This window comes from Oncorhynchus tshawytscha, linkage group LG13 (genome assembly GCF_018296145.1).
Source record: "Oncorhynchus tshawytscha isolate Ot180627B linkage group LG13, Otsh_v2.0, whole genome shotgun sequence".
Lineage (NCBI taxonomy): Eukaryota > Metazoa > Chordata > Actinopteri > Salmoniformes > Salmonidae > Oncorhynchus > Oncorhynchus tshawytscha.
This window is the reverse complement of record NC_056441.1, coordinates 61,774,820-61,793,143: the sequence shown is the minus strand read 5'-3', so window position 1 is coordinate 61,793,143 and position 18,324 is coordinate 61,774,820. Positions and strand designations below refer to the sequence as shown.

Sequence of the window (18,324 nt, the reverse complement as noted above, 5' to 3'; positions counted from 1 at the left end):
CAGATGAGGAAGGCTGAGGAAGACAAGAAGAAGAGTAAAGAGAGAGGGAAGAACGAGGAAGATGAGGAAAAGCGAGAGAAGAGTAGATCATGTTCCTACCGAGAGTCCACTAGTACGGACGTCAACATTGCGTCTTTAGCAGAGAAGGAAACCCCAACCAAGCTTGCACCGGTAGTCTCAGTGAAGGAGGAAAACATTGCAGTTGAGATGAAGGAAGAAAGGGAGAAGGAAAAACAAGGTGAGAAAGAAGAGGGAGAGAAACAGAGCGGGAGGAAGGAGGAGAGGTCAGAAGTGATTGACAACAGAGTGAGCACCATCACCGCACTGGTCAAAGAGGAACCCCAGACGCTTAGCAACTCCCCTAGCAATGCTGTCTCCGTCGTCATGGTGCCTATCTCGGCAACGATGAAACAGGAAGTTCCTCCTGTGAAGGAGGAAGCGGAGAGGGCGCTGAGGACCGATCAGCAGGCCAAGATACCACTGAAGAAGAGAGAGCTCTTTGGCGCCAACCGTCACCATAGCAACACACATCACAACAACAACAATGACATGCACAGCAACCATCACAACAACAACAGCCATAGCAGCAGTACTAGCAGTAGCATCATCGTCCGTAACCCTTCAGTAACACATACCAAGGAGGAGCAGCTGGGGAGGCAGTCAACTCCTGATGGGGGCTTGGCAGTCACACTGCCAGAGGAGCTGACCAATGGGGGGCTCCCTAAACGGGCTTGGGGGCTTATAGGGGTATATGTCATGTGGGGGTCATCTGCAGGCCGCCGTCGCAGCAACAAGATGGCGGATCGGTCTGTATGGAGAGAACCAGACTAGGGTCAGAGGAGGGGGAGGAGAGGGCCAGAGCTCCAGACAAGGAGAGGAGCAGGCAGTCAGTCCTGGTGAGGAAGAGTCCTGGCTGGGGAGAGACTGGAGCCCCATCACCCCTGGAGCCTAGAGGACAGGAGAGACAGGCAGGAGGAGAGGAGAGGGAAGGAGAGAGAGCAAGGAACGAGCAAGGAGAGAGATCGAGGGAGAGGTTAGGAGAGGATGGAAGAGAGAAAGCGAGGGAGAATTTACATGGAGACCAGTCTGGAGAGAGGGATGACAACCCAAAAGAGAAAAAGACTAACCTCCATGTGGAGAAAAGCGAGGGATGCCATGGAACAGAGGAAGAGGAGAAGAAGAAGAGTACCTCAGGAGAGAAGGAGCAGGAGTCAGAGAGAAGCCAGACTGTAGAAGGACAGGTGGACCAGGGAGAGGCCCTCAACACAGACACACCAGCCCATGCTGGGGTGAAAGGTGCTGGGCATGGAGCAACAGACCGGCCGGGTCCCCTGGAAGCCTCCTCTGAGCTGCAGAAAGAAGGGATCAGGCTGAAGATAAAGATCCCTCCCAACCAGAGGAGAGAGAACGTGCGAGAGCAGAAGGGGGAGGAGCAGGGAGATGGGAGGTCTCTGCGGAGATCGGCTCGGATCTGCAGGTAAGGTCCATGATAGAATCTCTTCCCATTTCTTTCATCACAATAACTGAGGTGACAATTTATCATGTAGAGCTGAATAATAGATACAAAATTCTGATTTATTATCATGCTCTCACTCATCCCCGCCGTGCTGGCTGGCTCATAGGGCAGCAACAAAGGCTCTCCACTTCTTCTGACTGTCTTTGGCCATCTTCTCCAACTGTGCCCCAGTTCTGCTGGTATTGTTGGAGCTGTCTCCATTGTGCTGTAATTTTATATTTTACTGATCAACCCTACCTACAGACCCAGCCCAAACAAGGTGGAGAGGCAAGACGCACCACCAGGGGTGAGGGAGGAAGAAGAAGAGAAGACTGCTCAATGGCAAAAGAAGAGAGAAAACCCTGAGGGACAAAGCAGGACTGTAAAGGTAACTGCTTTGTTTTAAAAGTTAATTTACTCATAAGTGATCTAGAATAAGGCTTTGTATGAATGTGAAAATGAGCATAGCCAAGAAAATGTTGGTTATCAAGGTGATTGATTGTAAATGTGTGTTTTATGTGTGTGTGTGTCTACAGAGCAGACGAAGACATCGAGGCGCCCGCTGGTCAAATACTCGAGCGAAGCGATGCAAACTGAATGAGGGAGGAGAGGAGGAGGAGGGGAGAGGGGGTGGGGGAAGTGGTTGTGACTCAGATGACTCTAGCCAATCAGAGGAGATGCCTAATGAAGATCCCTGCAGCCACTGTGGACTCCCAAACCACCCCGAATTGGTGAGAAGTGTGTGTGTTTGGAGTACATTGTGTTTTTTGTTTCTTTACATCTTGGTATCCGTATGACTTATGAAATATTGTGCTTTACTGTGAAGCCAGAAACGGCGTGTGTTTAAACTGTTTCCCTTCTGCAGAGCACTATCTATTCTTGATTTCATGAGTTTATTTACACCAAACACCTGAATGTGTGCACAACCTGTGTGTTTCTCTGCTGCAGATCCTGCTGTGTGATTCATGTGATAGTGGTTACCACACCGCCTGTCTCAGACCCCCTCTCATGGTCATACCTGAGGGAGAATGGTTCTGCCCGCCCTGCCAACACGTAAGTGAGAGAGAGAGCGAGAGAGTGTGCGCGTGCGTGCATGTATTAACACTGTCCCTGGTCTCTGTAGAAGCTGCTGTGTGACAGACTAGAGGAGCAGCTGCAGAATTTGGATTGCGCTATGAAGAAAAGAGACAGAGCTGAGAGGAGGTCACACACACCACACACATATACACACACTCAATCTCACACGGTCTCACTCAAACACTGTCACACACACACACACTGAAATGGTTGTGTAATTCCTGTTTTTTCTCTGTAGGAGGGAGCGTCTGGTGTATGTGGGAATCAGTGTGGAGAACATCATTCCTGTAAGTACACACACAATTAGGAAAATTTTGTCTAGAAGGCCAAATATGCATAAAATAAATGATCATAATCTGAATTTGTGTGTTGTGTTTCTAGCAGGAAGGGGAGGAAGAGGAGAAACAGGCAAAAAAGAAAGATGCAAAAAATACCAAAAATCTGGGAAGGAGGTCTACCAGAACCAGGAAGTGTATCAGCTACAGGTGTGTGTGTGTGTGTAAATAAATTAAAGCCACTAAATAAAATTGTTACCTGCCAAATTGACCGAGAGAAAAAAACATCCCATTGTCAAATTTAGTGGAATTCGTTGATGGAACTACATTTGACCGTCATGCTTATTGGTCTAGGTTAATTTGGTGGAATTAAATTGGGGCGTGTGTATTTGTTAGTCATCACACATCTTATTTATCACATGCACACAGCCTACAGAGCCTATTATGAGCAGAATATAACTTGTCAAACTCGTTGTTGGAGTGAAACATTTCATTCTAAATGCAATTGGGTGATAAACAGTTTTGATGGCCACGATTATAGAGCTATAATTATTTATTTTTCTCAACTGATAATTTAAGCTTGCCTCCCATTCGCCATTCCATTACATGGGCTATGGTAGGCAGGCTATCAGCGCGTCACTCACTAATTTGCAATGTGAGCTGGAGGCAGTATGCATTTTGAAAACATACTAAATTGTTAGAAACCTATGTGTTTTACTTTATATTATGAGGCATGTCTTACCTTGTTTCAAAGTAGCCTCGGCAAAATCCTACAATAGAAACGTGGAAGGACTTATTTTAGAAATACTTCCTCATATGCCATTGAAACCAGCATTTCTCTTTTGTTCTATTGGTTTTTAGCGACCAATCCTAGTTGCATCTTTAGATTCCCCTTCATTCTAAGTTTCTAACAGAGATGTTTATCTCTGTCACATATGGAGCCGCTCGCATCAGGTGCATTGTATAGAATTGCATTTTGGCAAATGTTTGAACATGTGTTATTGAGCACTGTTGGTAGATGACTTCATGGGTTACGCAACCAATGCATATGGATCTGGTCAATTTCTCAAATGGCCGGTAAATTCAAATCTTCCCTGTCACGTTGTCCCAATGACAGTATAAATGAATGGTAAAAATATAATTTATATTGCTGCTCTTGGTTTTCACAAGATTGGAGCATGGTGTATGTAGCTTGCTGATGATACAGCCCGGGATCAAACCAGTGTCTGTAGTGACGCATCTAGCACTGAGATGCAGTGCCTTAGACCGCTGCACCACTCGGGATATGGAATTAAAATGTTGAAGGATAGGCTACCAAGACCAAGAGGTAGGCTGCTACTTAATATTCCAAATGGAATTGTTGTTATTTGTAGGATGAGAGCACATGCACTGCAGCCTCAGTTAGCCTAGCTAGCTAACGTTAGCTAGCTTAACTAGCTTCTTACAGGTTTGATGCAGTCAAGACAGGTACTAGGTAATCGTATTTGATGATAAATAACCTAGCTATGGCAGCTATATATGGCAAAGGTAAAGGGGATACCTAGTCAGTTGCACAACTGAATGCATTCAACCAAAATGTGTCTTCTGCATTTCACCCAAACCCTGCCTTAATCAACATCATCGGCGCCTGGGGAGCAGTTGCTGTTACTGGTTAACTGCCTTGCACAAGGGCAGAATGGAAGATTTTTCCATCTTGCCCACTCGGGGATTCGAACTATCAAGCTTTCGGTTACTGGCCCAACGCTCTTAACCACTAGGCTACCCGCCGCCCATAGTCTACTATAGCACGTGTCGGCTTGGTTGGTTGCTCTTTCCCTCCCTTCTCCCTGTGTCACTCACAGTATTGCCTCTCCCGCGTCTGCTAGAGCGGCACCTTTTCCCGTCCTCTCAAGCTTTATCAGCTCAGGGTTAATAAAGTCGCTTAAAATAATGACTTTTCTGCTGCTTCCCTCACTCTGATCAGACCGGGTCTGGATCCAACCAGGTCTATACGGAACGGGTCTAGTTGTCCTCGGGCCTGAACAGAACGGGTTGTTATATTTAAAAAATGTATTCATGCATATTGGGTCCGGGTGGGAAAGCCCCAGGTCCATTTCGGAATGGGTCCAACTTTTTGGACCCATCAAGAAATCTAGTGTGAGCTACTCCAGGAAGTGATGTTGCAGGTTAGCTCAGTGCTGCCCCCTCTCATTGAGTAACTCAAGATGAAGGCTGTCCGGGGTACTGCAGGCTGCAATTAGCAACTAAATTATTCTTCTAACTTCTTCTATGCACGATTTTAAAACATCTGGTGTATTAGAAGCAATTAACGTAAACCCTGGTGTGTGTGTTCCAGGTTTGATGACTTTGATGACGCCATTGATGAAGCGATAGAGGAAGACGTCAGAGATGCTGATGGAGGAGGTGAGAAATATAGAGGAGAGAGAAAGGGAATGAGTGTGTACACTGAGGACTGAATGGCTCTCAAATGGCACTGTATTCCCTATATCAGGGATCATCCACTAGATTCAGCCAAGGGCTGATTTTTCTTTTTTTTCTTGAGCGGATGGTCGGGGGGGATCATTTCAAAACTTGCTTGCATTTGTATGAATTCATGTGTCTCTATCATGCGTGGGAAAATATTATTATTTCTTTTTTGGGGCAAAGGAAACTTGGGGGAACAAATAAAATCACCCATGGTGATGCCATTTGGGGAGGGGAACCCTGCCCTATATAGTTGCACTACTTTTGACCAGAGCTCTAAGGGTCCTGGTCAATAGTAGTGCACTATGTAGGGAATATGGTGTCATTTTGGATGCATCCAAAATGAGGAACAAGATGCAAACAAGAGGGTTTAGATTAGAGGTCGACCGATTTTATAATTTTTCAACGTCGATACAGATTATTGGAGGACCAAAAAAAGCTGATACCGATTAATTGGCTGATTATTTATTTATTTGTAATAATGACAATTACAACAATACTGAATGAACACTTATTTTAACTTAATATAATACATCAATAAAATCAATTTAGCCTCAAATAATGAAACATGTTCAATTTGGTTTAAATAATGCAAAAACAAAGTGTTGGAGAAGAAAGTAAAAGTGCAATATGTTCCATGTAAGAAAGCTAACGTTTAAATTCCTTGCTCAGAACATGAGAACATATGAAAGCTGGTGGTTCCTTTTAACATGAGTCTTCAATATTCCCAGGTAATAAGTTTTAGGTTGTAGTTATTATAGGAATTATAGGACTATTTCTCTCTATACCATTTGTATTTCATATACCTTTGACTATTGGATGTTCTTATAGGCACTTTAGTATTGCCAGTGTAACAGTATAGCTTCCGTCCCTCTCCTCGCCCCTACCTGGGCTCGAACCAGGAACACATCGACAACAGCCACCCTCGAAGCAGCGTTACCCATGCAGAGCAAGGGGAATAACTACTCCGAGTCTCAGAGCGAGTGATGTTTGAAACGCTATTAGCGCGCACCCCGCTAACTAGCTAGTCATTTCACATCGGTTACACCAGCCTAATCTCGGGAGATGATAGGCTTGAAGTCATAAACAGCTCAATGCTTGAAGCACAACGAAGAGCTGCTGGCAAAACACACGAAAGTGCTGTTTGAATGAATGCTTACGAGCCTGCTGGTGCCTACCATCACTCAGTCAGACTGCTCTATCAAATCATAGACTTAATTATAACATAATAACACACAAATACGAGCCTTAGGTCATTAATATGGTCGAATCTGGAAACTATCATCTCGAAACATTCTTTCAGTGAAATAGGGAACCGTTCCGTATTTTATCTAACGGGTGGCATCCATAAGTCTAAATATTCCTGTTACATTGCACAACCTTCAATGTTATGTCATAATTTCATAAAATTCTGGCAAATTAGGCGGCCCAAACTGTTGCATATACCCTGACACAATTTCACCTGGGTAATATTGCCTGCTAACCTGGATTTCTTTTAGCTAAATATGCAGGTTTAAAAATATATACTTCTGTGTACTGATTTTAAGAAAGGCATTGATGTTTATGGTTAGGTACACATTGGAGCAAGGACAGTCCTTTTTCGCGAATACGCACCGCATCGATTATATGCAATGCAGGACATGCTACATAAACTAGTAATATCATCAACCATGTGTAGTTAACTAGTGATTTATGATTGATTGTTTTTTATAAGAGCATTAAACTTATATCTAGCAACTTACCTTGGCTTACTGCATTCGCGTAACAGGCAGGCTCCTCATGGAGTGCAATGAGAGAGAGGCAGGTCGTTAGAGCGTTGGACTAGTAACTGAAAGGTTGCAAGATTGAATCCCCGAGCTGACAAGGTAAAAATCTGTCGTTCTGCCCCTGAACAAGGCAGTTAACCCACTGTTCCTAGGCCGTCATTGAAAATAAGAATGTGTTCTTAACTGACTTGCCTAGTTAAATAAAGATTAAATAAAGGTGTAAAAAAAAAAAAACGCCCAAATCGGTGTCCAAAAATACCGATTTCCGATTATGAAAACTTGAAATCGGCAATTCCGATTAATCGGGCGACCTATAGTTTAAATGACAGAATAGTGGCCTGCCTGTGTTCCTGTTGTTGTGTGTAACCCTGTGGTCCTGTGTGTAGGAGTGGGGCGGGATAAGGACATGGCCACCATATCGGAGGAGGGGAAGGAGAAACGAGGACCAACCACAGCTCAGGCCCCTCCCACCAGGAGCAGGAAGAGGCGGAGACTTAACGACCTGGAGAGCGACAGCACGGCTGCAGAGAGTGAGGAGGAGTTTCAGCTCAGCGCCAGGTGCGTTTGTCCCTGACTGGCCTTAAGTCAGTCCTAGTAATTCCGTGGATATGTGTGTGTGTGGGTGCTACGCATTGGAGCTACCCCCCATATTGTAAAGTCATTTTTTGTTTGAACACTATAAATGCAAACTTTTAACTTGTGTCTGTAGTACGGAGGAGGAGTTTGTAGCGTCAGGTGATGAGGAAGCAGCCAGTGATGTGGACAGCTTTGCCAGTGACCCGGGCTTCGTAAGCCAGTCTACACGGGCACAGAGACGGGCACCTAAACAGAGAACCACCAGGACCTCAGCAAAGTGCAAGAAACACCCTCGCAGACGGAGGAGAGGATGGGGGGAGGAGGAGAGTGAAGATGAGGAAGAAGAGATAGGTGAGTAAGGCTTGGAATATGAGTTGGGAAAAGATGACACACACGCACAAATCCAGGTTTGGTGCTGGAGGTTAAAGAACATGTTCAGTTGAAAGTAAAATAAAACTCTCTTTGTCTCTCTGCAGAGACCAGTGATTTGAGTGACAGCGATGAGGACAGGAAGAGGTGTGGTTTAAGGCGGGGCCGGAAGCGGGAGGTGAACTACCGCGAGACGTCGGAATCTGAGGGTTCCCAGGCAACCACTAATAAGGACAAGGCCAAATCCGGCCGTCGTCTCTCCAGCTCAAACAGCGATGGTCAGTTACTATGGTTACCATCCCTGCCCCAAATTAGGGAGGTCCATGTGGAACTTGACAGACTGTCATTTAGTGAATGTAAACAATTCATAACCAACCCGCATTCAGACACTAGCGGCAAAAAACCGCTTCTGCAAGTGAAAGCGTGCCGATAATGTTCCACCCCTCCCCCTCCTAAATTTAAACCAATCTAAACCGACCACTGTCCCTAAACCAACATTTTCTGGTTGGCTGGATGAAGCGGAAAATACGTCACCAGATGCAGAGAAAATAGAGCCGTTTTAAATTTTTCACCACTTCCACGGCAACTTTGGCCATCGATTCCATTGCGCCGGGCAAAGGAACGTTTTTGCCGCTAGTGTCTGAATGCGGGGTTAACTCCTGCTGATGTCTGAATCCGCCGCTCGCTCCCTCTATTTCAGAATCCTCCCATTCGAGAGAGTCTGAGGAGGAAGAAAAGAGGGGAAAGAGGTGGAGAGAAGAGGTGGAGGAGACTAGAACAAGGGGAAAGAAGAGGGGAGGAGAGAAGATGGGCAGAGGGAAGCGGAGAGAGGTGTTGATAGAACAGCGGAGGAAACATCTAGCTCTGCTGAAGAAATGCAGACCCTCCACTAAAGATAATGAGGATGATAATGGGGAATCGGAGTCGTCATCCGAGGAAGATCGTCCTATCCGCAAACGACTGAACCGCATCGACTCTGATGAAGAGGGAAAAAATAAGGAGGCAGATGAAGAGGAGAAGAAGCTGAGAAAGACGTTGTCAAAAGACAAGGAATCAAACAGCCCTAACAGACAGCAGGCCTCTAGAGGCTCAATGAAGCCTGGGGCTGAGAGTGCAGCCTTACCCAGGGACAGAGCAGCCAGAGCTGGACAGAACAGGTCTAACAGTCCCCCACCTCCTGACCAGTCAGACACATGATGACATACAGACTGTTACTTTTAGTTATTTTTTTTACACTTTCTTGCCTTTCACCAATGACTTTTCTCATTACCTCATCATCATCCCTCCTTCCGTTTCTCCTTCCCCTCCTCCCTAAACAGGATGAGTAACTACTGGACCAAATGCACTAGCACCATCCAACACGCAGACACACAACACAATACACAGCCAGAGGGTGAAGGACTGTCCTGACCTCCACCAGACAGACACCCACCTTAGCTGTTCTGGACTGTACATAGTTGCTCTCTCTGCTCGGCTGCTGATCCTGTAAAATGCTAGATGTTCCCTTCTCTCTTCTGTCTCCTTGTAAAATAGTGTTCTATATTCCATGAAGGAGAGATCGAATGGACTGGAGTGTTTAATTATCCCAAAAAAAGAGAGTTGGATGTTTTAAACCAATGGAAGAGCTGCTTCTGTTCTGCTGTGAACCAGGAAGATAACGACTAGAAAGAGATTCATACAGGCTGATTCATCTCAAATGGCACTTTGCAGATTTGACCACAGTTACAACTACAGTTCTGCATACAGTTGTAGTTATAGCTACAGTACACTGGGGGCTGGCAGATGGACACTGGCAAACCTAGCTATGTTCAGTAAATCAATTCACTGTTGGTTGTTGTGTTAGTTGAAGTGTACCTCCTCTCACTCAGTGAGGACTGAATAATTCCTCCACAATAGTCTACAACTCTTCAGTCCAGTCAAAACATTCTACATCCTACTACTATTTGAGAGGATGGGGGCATACGCATTAGTCAGAAAAAGGACTGAAACAGGGAGACCTACCTGAACTTGCTAAATGTTTTGCTGCTGTGTGCCCTAATGAATATGGCCCCAGGTGGGAATGCTGTATCAGGCCCTCAGTCCACTGTCTGTTTTTATCATTAGAGTTCTATCTGAACTGCTTGTAGATTCTATCATTCTAGTTCACTGTTCTTATGTTGGTTTCTCCCCCCCAAAATATAAAATCTTTTGAGATGTTCAGTCTGAAAAAAAAAAAAAAATCACCCGGTTTTTCATCCAGTGTATGTACAGTATGTTTATAGTTGGTGCTGTAACATAGGTGTTTTATAAGTTATTAAAAACCAATATTCAAGCATCTCACAAATGCACTTTGTCTGCTTTTACTATACAAAGATTGCCTAGACAGTGGACCCATGCAATGGGATGACATGTTCATTGACTGACACAATTGGTATGTTTTTGTTTGCTGTTATACCAATATAACCACAATCAGTGAGTACTTCCTAGGGCAGGGTGCCACGACTGGCGGTCCGCGGGCCAGTGATTTAATTTGGCCCCCAAATCAGCGCCAAGTGACTTTTTTTTGGAAATCAGTTCCCAAGTATTCCCATGCATAATATACATGAAATCTTAAACAAATGTAAGCTAGGTTTGAAATTGTTTTAGTCATCTCCGTTTGGGCTTCTTGCAGTCTACAAATGATTTGCAATTATGTTCTAGTTGATCCCTGTCCTACAGTAGTGATTTTTATGTTAAGCTTTTTAAACATTTTAATGATAATGCAGTATCAGATAAAAACTAGTGTGTGTATGTATAGGCTATCAGGAGTCCATGAAACCTGCTGCCATCTCCTTGGCTCAATGGTAGTCTTTGTATGCACCCCAAAATGGCAGCCTATTCCCGATTAGTAGGGCTCAAGTAAAAAGTAGTGCACTATATAGGAAATAGAAGTGCCTTCATCTTCCTGGTTTAAGATCTCAGGTGTTGAACATGCAGCTTTCTTCTGTGTCCAGATCTACAGTGTTCCTATGGAGGAGTGGTTGTCTCTGGTCTGGCAGGACTGTGTTGCTGTTACCATGGCCATAGGTAGTGGTACTGTGAGGTACCTGGGTTTTATACTTTGAACTGGTACATATTTGACTTAACGGCCTGTCCACCTAGTGCAGTTTGCTCAATCTAGAATAAGAATGTGCAAACGTGTTAGTAAACCAAATAGTATGGTTTAAACATTGGACAAATGAACCAAAGGTTGAGAAATGGTATGGGTCCCATGGTAAATAGCCTGCATAGTAATAAATAAGAGCTAGCCTACTATTGTGGTCACTCCACCAATGTATACTACTCATGGCAGACAACATACAGTACCTCCAATTTGAGTCTTTTCGCAATGGCCCCAGATTTCCTTGGGCTATTTAAGTTCTTATCGAACGTTCCACTCCCTATACTCCATGTCATGTGCCAAAATGTTTGGCAATGGCAAGGAGTGAAACGTTAGATACGAGACGGATACTCAGACTAGCGTCTATCCAGGCTTTACGGCAGGTCTTATCTTAAGGAATAAATACAAGTTTTGCTCTGTTACTTGTCTGTTGGTACAGCAGCTTGTTTGCATTGTTATTGCCAAACGTCAAAGCGAGGAACATGTTGCTTTTTTACTTTTCGCGCGGCTAGTAGGAAGAGGGAAATCATCACTTCCTCGTATAACCCCCAACCTGTAGTTGGCGGTAATGTTTTCTTGCGGTTGATGTTCCTTCTCCCTCTCCTTTCTCTAATATATCTGCCTCTACTCTTTGTAGTCACTAGTTACCACAGCCACAAAGTCATAAACCTCGCATTTTTCTACAATTTATTTTCAAATTTGATTTGAAACGTTACCATTATACATAACCCTGAGCTATAATAAAGGACCCAAACCTTAAATTAAGACCCAAAAGCACCCTTTCGATGTTTTTTTTATTTCAGGGCCATGTTTAACTTTGTGGCTGTGGTAACTAGTGGAAACCTATGTTCTTGGCGGGGATACGGACTGAGGTACAATAAGAACGGTAACGTTAGCTGCTAGCTAGCAGTGAAAGCAGCGTGGGGAGCTGGTAAATACCACAAAGCGAGCTAGTGGCACTAACGTTTCTGGGGAATGTATACTGAATGCATATTCTAACTAACGTTAACTCTTCAGGCTATCGATAGCTAGTTGACTAGCTATATCGTCTTCCCTGCACAAACGTCTAGATATCCGTTTATGTCCAGCAGCGTTAAATAGGCATCTTTGGGAAACGAAATAGCCAACCAGTTCACAGAAGCGCAGTGTTGTTGACAGCTCCGGACAGACCCAAACGAGTGTTTTCTCTGGCCGTCATCTCCATCAGTCTCTGAGGATGGTTCTGCTAAGGAGTGTCCCCGCACCCAGCGAGGGAGTCCGGCATGAACAAGCCGAGACCACGGCGGTGTTGGACGGGAAGGGCCTCGGCGCAGGAACGCTCTACGTTGCTGAAACGTATGCGACGCTATTGTGGATAACTAGCTAAGTTAGCTAGCATTGTTAGCTCGTTAGCATGCCAGCTAATTTAGTCCTAAAATCAGGAAGTTTCAAGACTTACATTTGTCTTATGTGTTTTTCCTTTGAAAGTATTAACGTGAGCACCATGAACTTGCATTTTCCCTCACATCTCCTTGGCTCACACCCTCCCTCCTTGTCTCCTTCTCAAAGCACATTGGCGGGGAAGATATGAGGTTCCTCTGTTTTGAGGAGGCAATGAGGGGAGACGTGATGAATCAAGGAAATACAATGAGTTTTCACCTTGTGACTAGTTGTCAAAATGTTGCTTTCCTGTGTTTTCCAGGCGATTGTCGTGGTTTGACGGTTCAGGGATGGGCTTCTCTCTAGAGTACCCCACTATCAGCCTGCACGCCATCTCACGAGACCTCAGCACCTACCCACAGGAACATCTATACGTCATGGTCAACGCCAAACTCAACGGTGAGACACACCTGTCCATCATGGTAAATCTCAAACTCCGTGTAACGCAAACTTGTGAACGAGTAAGCATTTCTAAGTGTGTGTCTGTGTTCCCCAGATGAGAACGAAGCAGAGATGCAGGAGAATGCCCATGATCAAGAAGATGAGGATAACAGTAGTGAGGAAGATGATTCTGAGGGGATCACAGAGATCCGCTTCGTCCCTAGAGACAAGGCAGCATGTAAGTCAGAGGGGAGAGGGATGGCTAGTAGGGCAGGGCTAAATTAAAGTAAATGCATCTTTATTAAGCAGGTCACATATAAAAACAGTTTCCATATATAATACAACAAGTGCTGTACAGTAGTCAATAACAAGTTCACACATGCATTACGGATGTCGAAAGCGTTTGGCTCTCGCATTCTTTGACATTCTAGTTTGTAAACACCATGCTAGCTAGCATTAGAAAACAGATTTCCCTAACTTGTGTGTGTCTCCAGTGGAGTCAATGTTTTCAGCGATGTGTGAGTGTCAGGCCCTGCACCCAGACCCAGATGATGAAGACTCCGACGGGGACTTTGACGGAGATGAGTACGATGTGGAAGAAGCGGGTGTGTAACACACACTCATTTATACAAGCACACACTCACAGTTCTACAAACAGTACACTCACGCTTTTACATACAGTTTACAATCTCACATAGATGGAGTAATAAAGAATATAATACTAACATTGTATCTCCACCTTCTTTCTCCCTTCAACGGAAAAGAGGCAGGTATGAAGCCTAACAACTATGCACTCACCCTATCAGCTGCTGCTACTACTACTACACACACAGGTACACACACCACTCACAGGTGTTATTCTCTCTCTTTGTCCTCCAGAGCATGGTCAGGGTGATATCCCGTCGTTCTGTACATATGAGGAGGGTGTGTCGGGTCTGACGGCTGAAGGCCAGGCTACTCTTCAGAGACTGGAGGGCATGTTAGCTCAGTCTGTTGCTAACACCTTTCACATGGCTGGGGTCCGCACTGATGAGGCCAATGGAGAGTTTGACGGTGGGTCACACACATATCGTACAAGGATATAGGTCACACAAATACTCAAACACAGGATACGAGGGTAGGTCACACACTGAAACAGTATTTTTTTTAAATCCCTGGTTAACATTTCAGCATGAGAATATAAATAATACACAGCGGAGGTTCTTGGCTTTGCTTGTTAGTGGTGTATTGTAACAACCACCAGATGGCGCCAGAGGATAGTAACAATGATCCCACTCGTCATAGTCGCTACATAACAGCAAATGCCTTACAAACAGAATGTAACATATTACAATATAAGTTCAAGGATTGGTTAAAAAAAACATTACGAGGCTAGCTCCTTGGGCGCATGTCTGTCATAAGCAGGAACTTGGCCATGGAGTCCTCTAAAATTAAAAATAAGAGCATTGAAGTCAGCCTGATTCTGGTAATTGGTCCTTCTCCTCTTGAGCACCGGATGGTTCTCCAACTTCTCTGTCTGCCACTGACTTGTCTCCCATCACTACAAAAGAGTGAAAAAAACCACAACATTTCTGTGCCTAAATGTACCTCTGAGAAGGAGTCATTTTTCAACCTAAAGATGCCATTCTAACATGAACCTAAACAATAGATTCAAATGTATTCTACAACACACCTGAAATATAGCACAACACATAACCGGGCACCCCAGTCTTCTCATTTAACTTGGTGGGGCTCCTTGGGCATGAAGAGGTTAAAAAAAAGTGCCTAAATATATGATGGTTGAGGTGCACTTACTTTGAATTGGATTCTCCATGCTTTTCCCCAGTCTTCTTTTCACCAGGGGCATCTCTTCTCCCTCTTCCAACACCTTTTCTCGCACTCCTTCCATTTCTTTATTACTTTCTCGACATCAACATACAACACAAAATTATACAAATAATAATCTGTTTCATAGTATTTCATTTGTTACCGGTAGTTAAACTGATGGAAGTATGATTGCTTTAAATGTTAAAAAGGTATGATTTTTTTACCATTTCTACTGTCAGGTTGTGTTGCAATCTGCTGTAATGTCACCTAGATTACGTTGCAAATATCTGAGAGCTGTAGCTCTGTATGTCAGAGCTTAGCAACAAGTCCTAAATACTCACCGGTCTCTGCGATCTTCCACCAATAATGTACTGGAGATAAAAGGTACTGTCTGTTGAAGTTATAACTCAGTATAGTGTAAATATCTACAGTTGAAGTCGGAAGTTTACATTCACCTTAACTTCTCTGGGATTAGTGGGATGCTAGTGTCCCACCTCGACAACAGCCAGTGAAATTGCAGGGCGCCAAATTCAAACAAGAAATCTCATTAAAATTTCTTAAACATAAAATTATTATACACCATTTTAAAGATAAACTTGTTAATCCAACCACACTGTCCGATTTCAAAAAGGCTTTACGGCGAAAGCACACCATGCGATTGTTAGGACAGCGCCTAGCCACAAAAAAACCAGACATTTTCCAGCCAAGGAGAGGACTCACAAAAGTCATAAATAGCGATTAAATTAATCACTAACCTTTGATCTTCATCTGGTGGCACTCACAGAACTCCATGTTACACAATAAATGTTAGTTTTGTTCAATAAAGTCCCACTTTATGTACAAATACCTCCGTTTTGTTCATGCGTTTAGTACAGTAATCCACAGGCACAAAGCGAGCTCACAACATCCAGATGAAATGTCAAAGTTCCATTAAAGTTTGTAGAAACATGTTAAATGATGTTTATCAATCCTTAGGAACTTTTTATCATAAATATTCAATATTTCAACCGGACAATACCGTTTTCATTAGAAAGAGAACGAACGGCGCGCTCATGGCCACGCGCAATAAACAACTCAAGGCTTTCAGCTGAGCCACTTGCTCTGAGTGGTCTTATTCTCTCCCTGAAGCCTGAAACTACTTCTAAAGACTTGACATCTACTGGAAGCCTTAGGAAGTGCAATCTGACCCCACAGACACTGGATACTGGATAGGCATTCACTTAAAAAACTACAAACTTTAGAATTCCCACTTCCTGGTTGGATTTTTCTCAGGTTTTCACCTGCCATATGTTTTCTATCCAAATCTACCAATTATATGCATATCCTAGCTTCTGGGCCTGAGTAACAGGCAGTTTACTCTGGGCACGCTTTTCATCCAAACTTCCCAATGCTGTCCCCTATCCCAATGAAGTTAACCAAATAGATTTAAACTCAGTTTTTCACAATTCCTGACATTTAATCTTAGTAAAATTCCCTGTCTTAGGTCAGTTAAGATCACCACTCTATTTAAGAATGTGAAATGTCAGAATAATAGAGATTTATTTCAGCTTTTATTTCTTTCATCACATTCCCAGTGGGTTAGACGTTTACATACACTCAATTAGTATTTGGTAGCATTGCCTTTAAATCGTTTAACTTGGATCAAATGTTTCAGGTAGCCTTCCCACAATAAGGTGGGTAAATTTTGGCCCATTCCTCCTGACCGAGCTGGTGTAACCGAGTCAGGTTTGTAGGCCTCCTGGCTCGCACACCCTTTTCTGCTCACACATTTTCTATAGGATTGAGGTCAGGGCTTTGTGATGGCCACTCTAATACCATGACTTTGTTGTCCTTAAGCCATTTTGCCACAACTTTGGAAGTATGATTGGGGTCATTGTCCATTTGGAAGACCCATTTGCACTCCACCAATCAGGCCTTTATGGTAGAGTGGTCAGGTGGAAGCCACTCCTCGGTAAAAGGCACATGACAACACGCACCTAAAGGACTCTCAGACCATGAGAAACAAGATTCTCTGGTCTGATGAAACCAAGGTTGAACTGATTGCCAAGCGTCACGTCTGGAGGAAAGCTGGCACCATACCTACGGTGAAGCTTGTTGATGTTTTTCAGGGACTGGGAGACTAGTCAAGATCGAGGAAAAGATGAACGGAGTGAAGTACAGAGAGATCCTTGATGAAAACCTGATTTAGAGTGCTCCGGACATCCAACTGGGGGCGAAGATTCACCGTCCAGTAGTACAATGACCCTAAGCACACAGCCAAGATGATGTGGCTTCAAGTCCCAGCCAGAGCCCGGGCTTGAACCTGAGAGAACTGAAAATAGCTGTGCAGCGACGCTCCCCTTCCAACCTGACAGAACTTGAGAGGGCCTGCAGAATAGAATGGGAGAAACTCCCCAAATACCGATGTGCCAAGCTTGTAGGGTCATACCCAAGAAGAATCAAGTCTGTAATCGCTGCCAAAGGTGCTTCAACAAAGCACCAAGTAAAGGGTTGGAGTACTTATGTAAATGTGAAATTTCATAATTTTATTTTATTATGGGGGGGGGGGGATCTTTGCAAAAGTGTCAACCTGTTTTTGCTTTGTCATTGTGTGTAGGTTGATGGAGGGGGTTCAGAGCCTCTTCCTTGAAAAATAACTGATTGACCAGCATGTATGAAGTACTAAGTATAGCCCAAACCTGTTATAGACACATGAGCATGAAGACAGCAGTATGTGTTTAATGATAATCAGTATATTGGCTTGTGGGTCTGCTTTGTCTATTCTAGTCGTTCTATTTCTTTGTCTGTCTTTGCAGATGGGATGGAGGTGGATGCAGGGTCGACGATGGCCGGACAGTTTGAAGATGCAGACGCAGACCACTAGTAATAACGTATCATAATACTATGTTGTAATTATCAGTACGTTTGTGATGTTTTGTGTTATCACCTTGTAATCCACATCCTGCTGCCAACCTTATGGACCTGCTTACCATACTGTTGTTGAGTCTCTCACTCTCTCCCCCACTCCTTCTCCCAGATGGAACTCAACTCTACTGCCAGTCAAAGCACTTGTGGGATAGGAGGAGAATACAGTCTCTCCACTTCCTGATTTTCTGTTCATCTCAACATACACAGATTCTTCTCTTGTGTTTTGTACCTGGAGACCAGTTGTACTGAGATTTCCCCAACAGGGAACAGTGTTGCCTTTGTATGAAATCTCTTCATTAAACACACGTGTTTTTGTATAAAGAATGAGGTGTTTCTTCTGTGCACATTCTAGAGGAGAAATGTAGGAGCTCCACTAGTGCATCTGGAACTTTAATTTAGTTGAAATATGTTTCATGTCTTTGTGTCTTAAAAAGAGGAGAGTGTGCTGAAATGGCTTTGGGCCAAAGTAGAAGCGGTACATGGGCACCAGGCAGCAGTCTAGACCGCTAAACCAGTCTGACTTTAAAATTATTTGTAATAAAATTGGGTAGTGCATCATCAGTTCCTCTTGTTATGCTAGTCATTACATACCTTAGAGAGCTATTTATAACTTTGGGAGTCCCTGCACTAGACTACCCTTAGCCACAGAAACCAAGTTTTCTTATTTGCTTT

At 44.0% G+C, this 18,324-nt stretch overlaps 2 protein-coding genes across 6 annotated transcripts; both read left to right on the top strand.

Moving 5' to 3' along the window:
* The first annotated feature begins 711 nt into the window (after positions 1-711).
* Positions 712-10,340, top strand: LOC112234719 (remodeling and spacing factor 1-like). 2 transcript variants are annotated; one of them, XM_042296111.1, is made up of 12 exons: positions 712-1,477; positions 1,760-1,883; positions 2,032-2,226; positions 2,444-2,548; positions 2,619-2,698; positions 2,811-2,859; positions 2,957-3,057; positions 5,183-5,250; positions 7,463-7,634; positions 7,786-8,003; positions 8,129-8,299; positions 8,722-10,340. In XM_042296111.1, exons 1-12 carry the CDS (start codon positions 813-815, stop codon positions 9,216-9,218), a joined length of 2,445 nt encoding a protein of 814 aa, XP_042152045.1. In that variant the 5' UTR covers positions 712-812; the 3' UTR covers positions 9,219-10,340. The 2 variants fall into 2 exon arrangements, with proteins under 2 accessions (XP_042152045.1, XP_042152044.1); XM_042296110.1 differs by having other exon boundaries at positions 2,954-3,057.
* A 1,634-nt stretch (positions 10,341-11,974) lies between these two features.
* On the top strand, positions 11,975-17,976 carry LOC112234718 (methylosome subunit pICln-like). Of its 4 annotated transcripts, none has more exons than XM_024402985.2 (8): positions 11,976-12,474; positions 12,821-12,957; positions 13,055-13,177; positions 13,434-13,544; positions 13,704-13,709; positions 13,819-13,992; positions 17,541-17,643; positions 17,762-17,976. In XM_024402985.2, exons 1-7 carry the CDS (start codon positions 12,356-12,358, stop codon positions 17,606-17,608), a joined length of 738 nt encoding a protein of 245 aa, XP_024258753.1. In that variant the 5' UTR covers positions 11,976-12,355; the 3' UTR covers positions 17,609-17,643; positions 17,762-17,976. The 4 variants fall into 4 exon arrangements, with proteins under 4 accessions (XP_024258754.1, XP_024258753.1, XP_024258752.1 ...); XM_024402984.2 differs by having other exon boundaries at positions 11,977-12,474; positions 17,541-17,607; XM_024402983.2 differs by having other exon boundaries at positions 11,977-12,474; positions 17,541-17,976.
* The last annotated feature ends 348 nt before the right edge of the window (positions 17,977-18,324 follow it).

What these genes read in the sequence shown, in the direction of transcription:
- LOC112234718 (XM_024402985.2), top strand. Translation starts at nt 12,356, where the DNA reads ATGGTTCTGCTAAGGAGTGTCCCCGCACCCAGCGAGGGAGTCCGGCAT. An exon ending in GGTCAACGCCAAACTCAACG is followed by an intron (nt 12,958 to 13,054) that starts GTGAGACACACC and finishes TGTGTTCCCCAG; the next exon opens with ATGAGAACGAAGCAGAGATG. An exon ending in CCCTAGAGACAAGGCAGCAT is followed by an intron (nt 13,178 to 13,433) that starts GTAAGTCAGAGG and finishes GTGTGTCTCCAG; the next exon opens with TGGAGTCAATGTTTTCAGCG.
- LOC112234719 (XM_042296110.1), top strand. Translation starts at nt 813, where the DNA reads ATGGAGAGAACCAGACTAGGGTCAGAGGAGGGGGAGGAGAGGGCCAGA. An exon ending in TCTGCCCGCCCTGCCAACAC is followed by an intron (nt 2,549 to 2,618) that starts GTAAGTGAGAGA and finishes TGGTCTCTGTAG; the next exon opens with AAGCTGCTGTGTGACAGACT. An exon ending in CAGAGATGCTGATGGAGGAG is followed by an intron (nt 5,251 to 7,462) that starts GTGAGAAATATA and finishes TCCTGTGTGTAG; the next exon opens with GAGTGGGGCGGGATAAGGAC.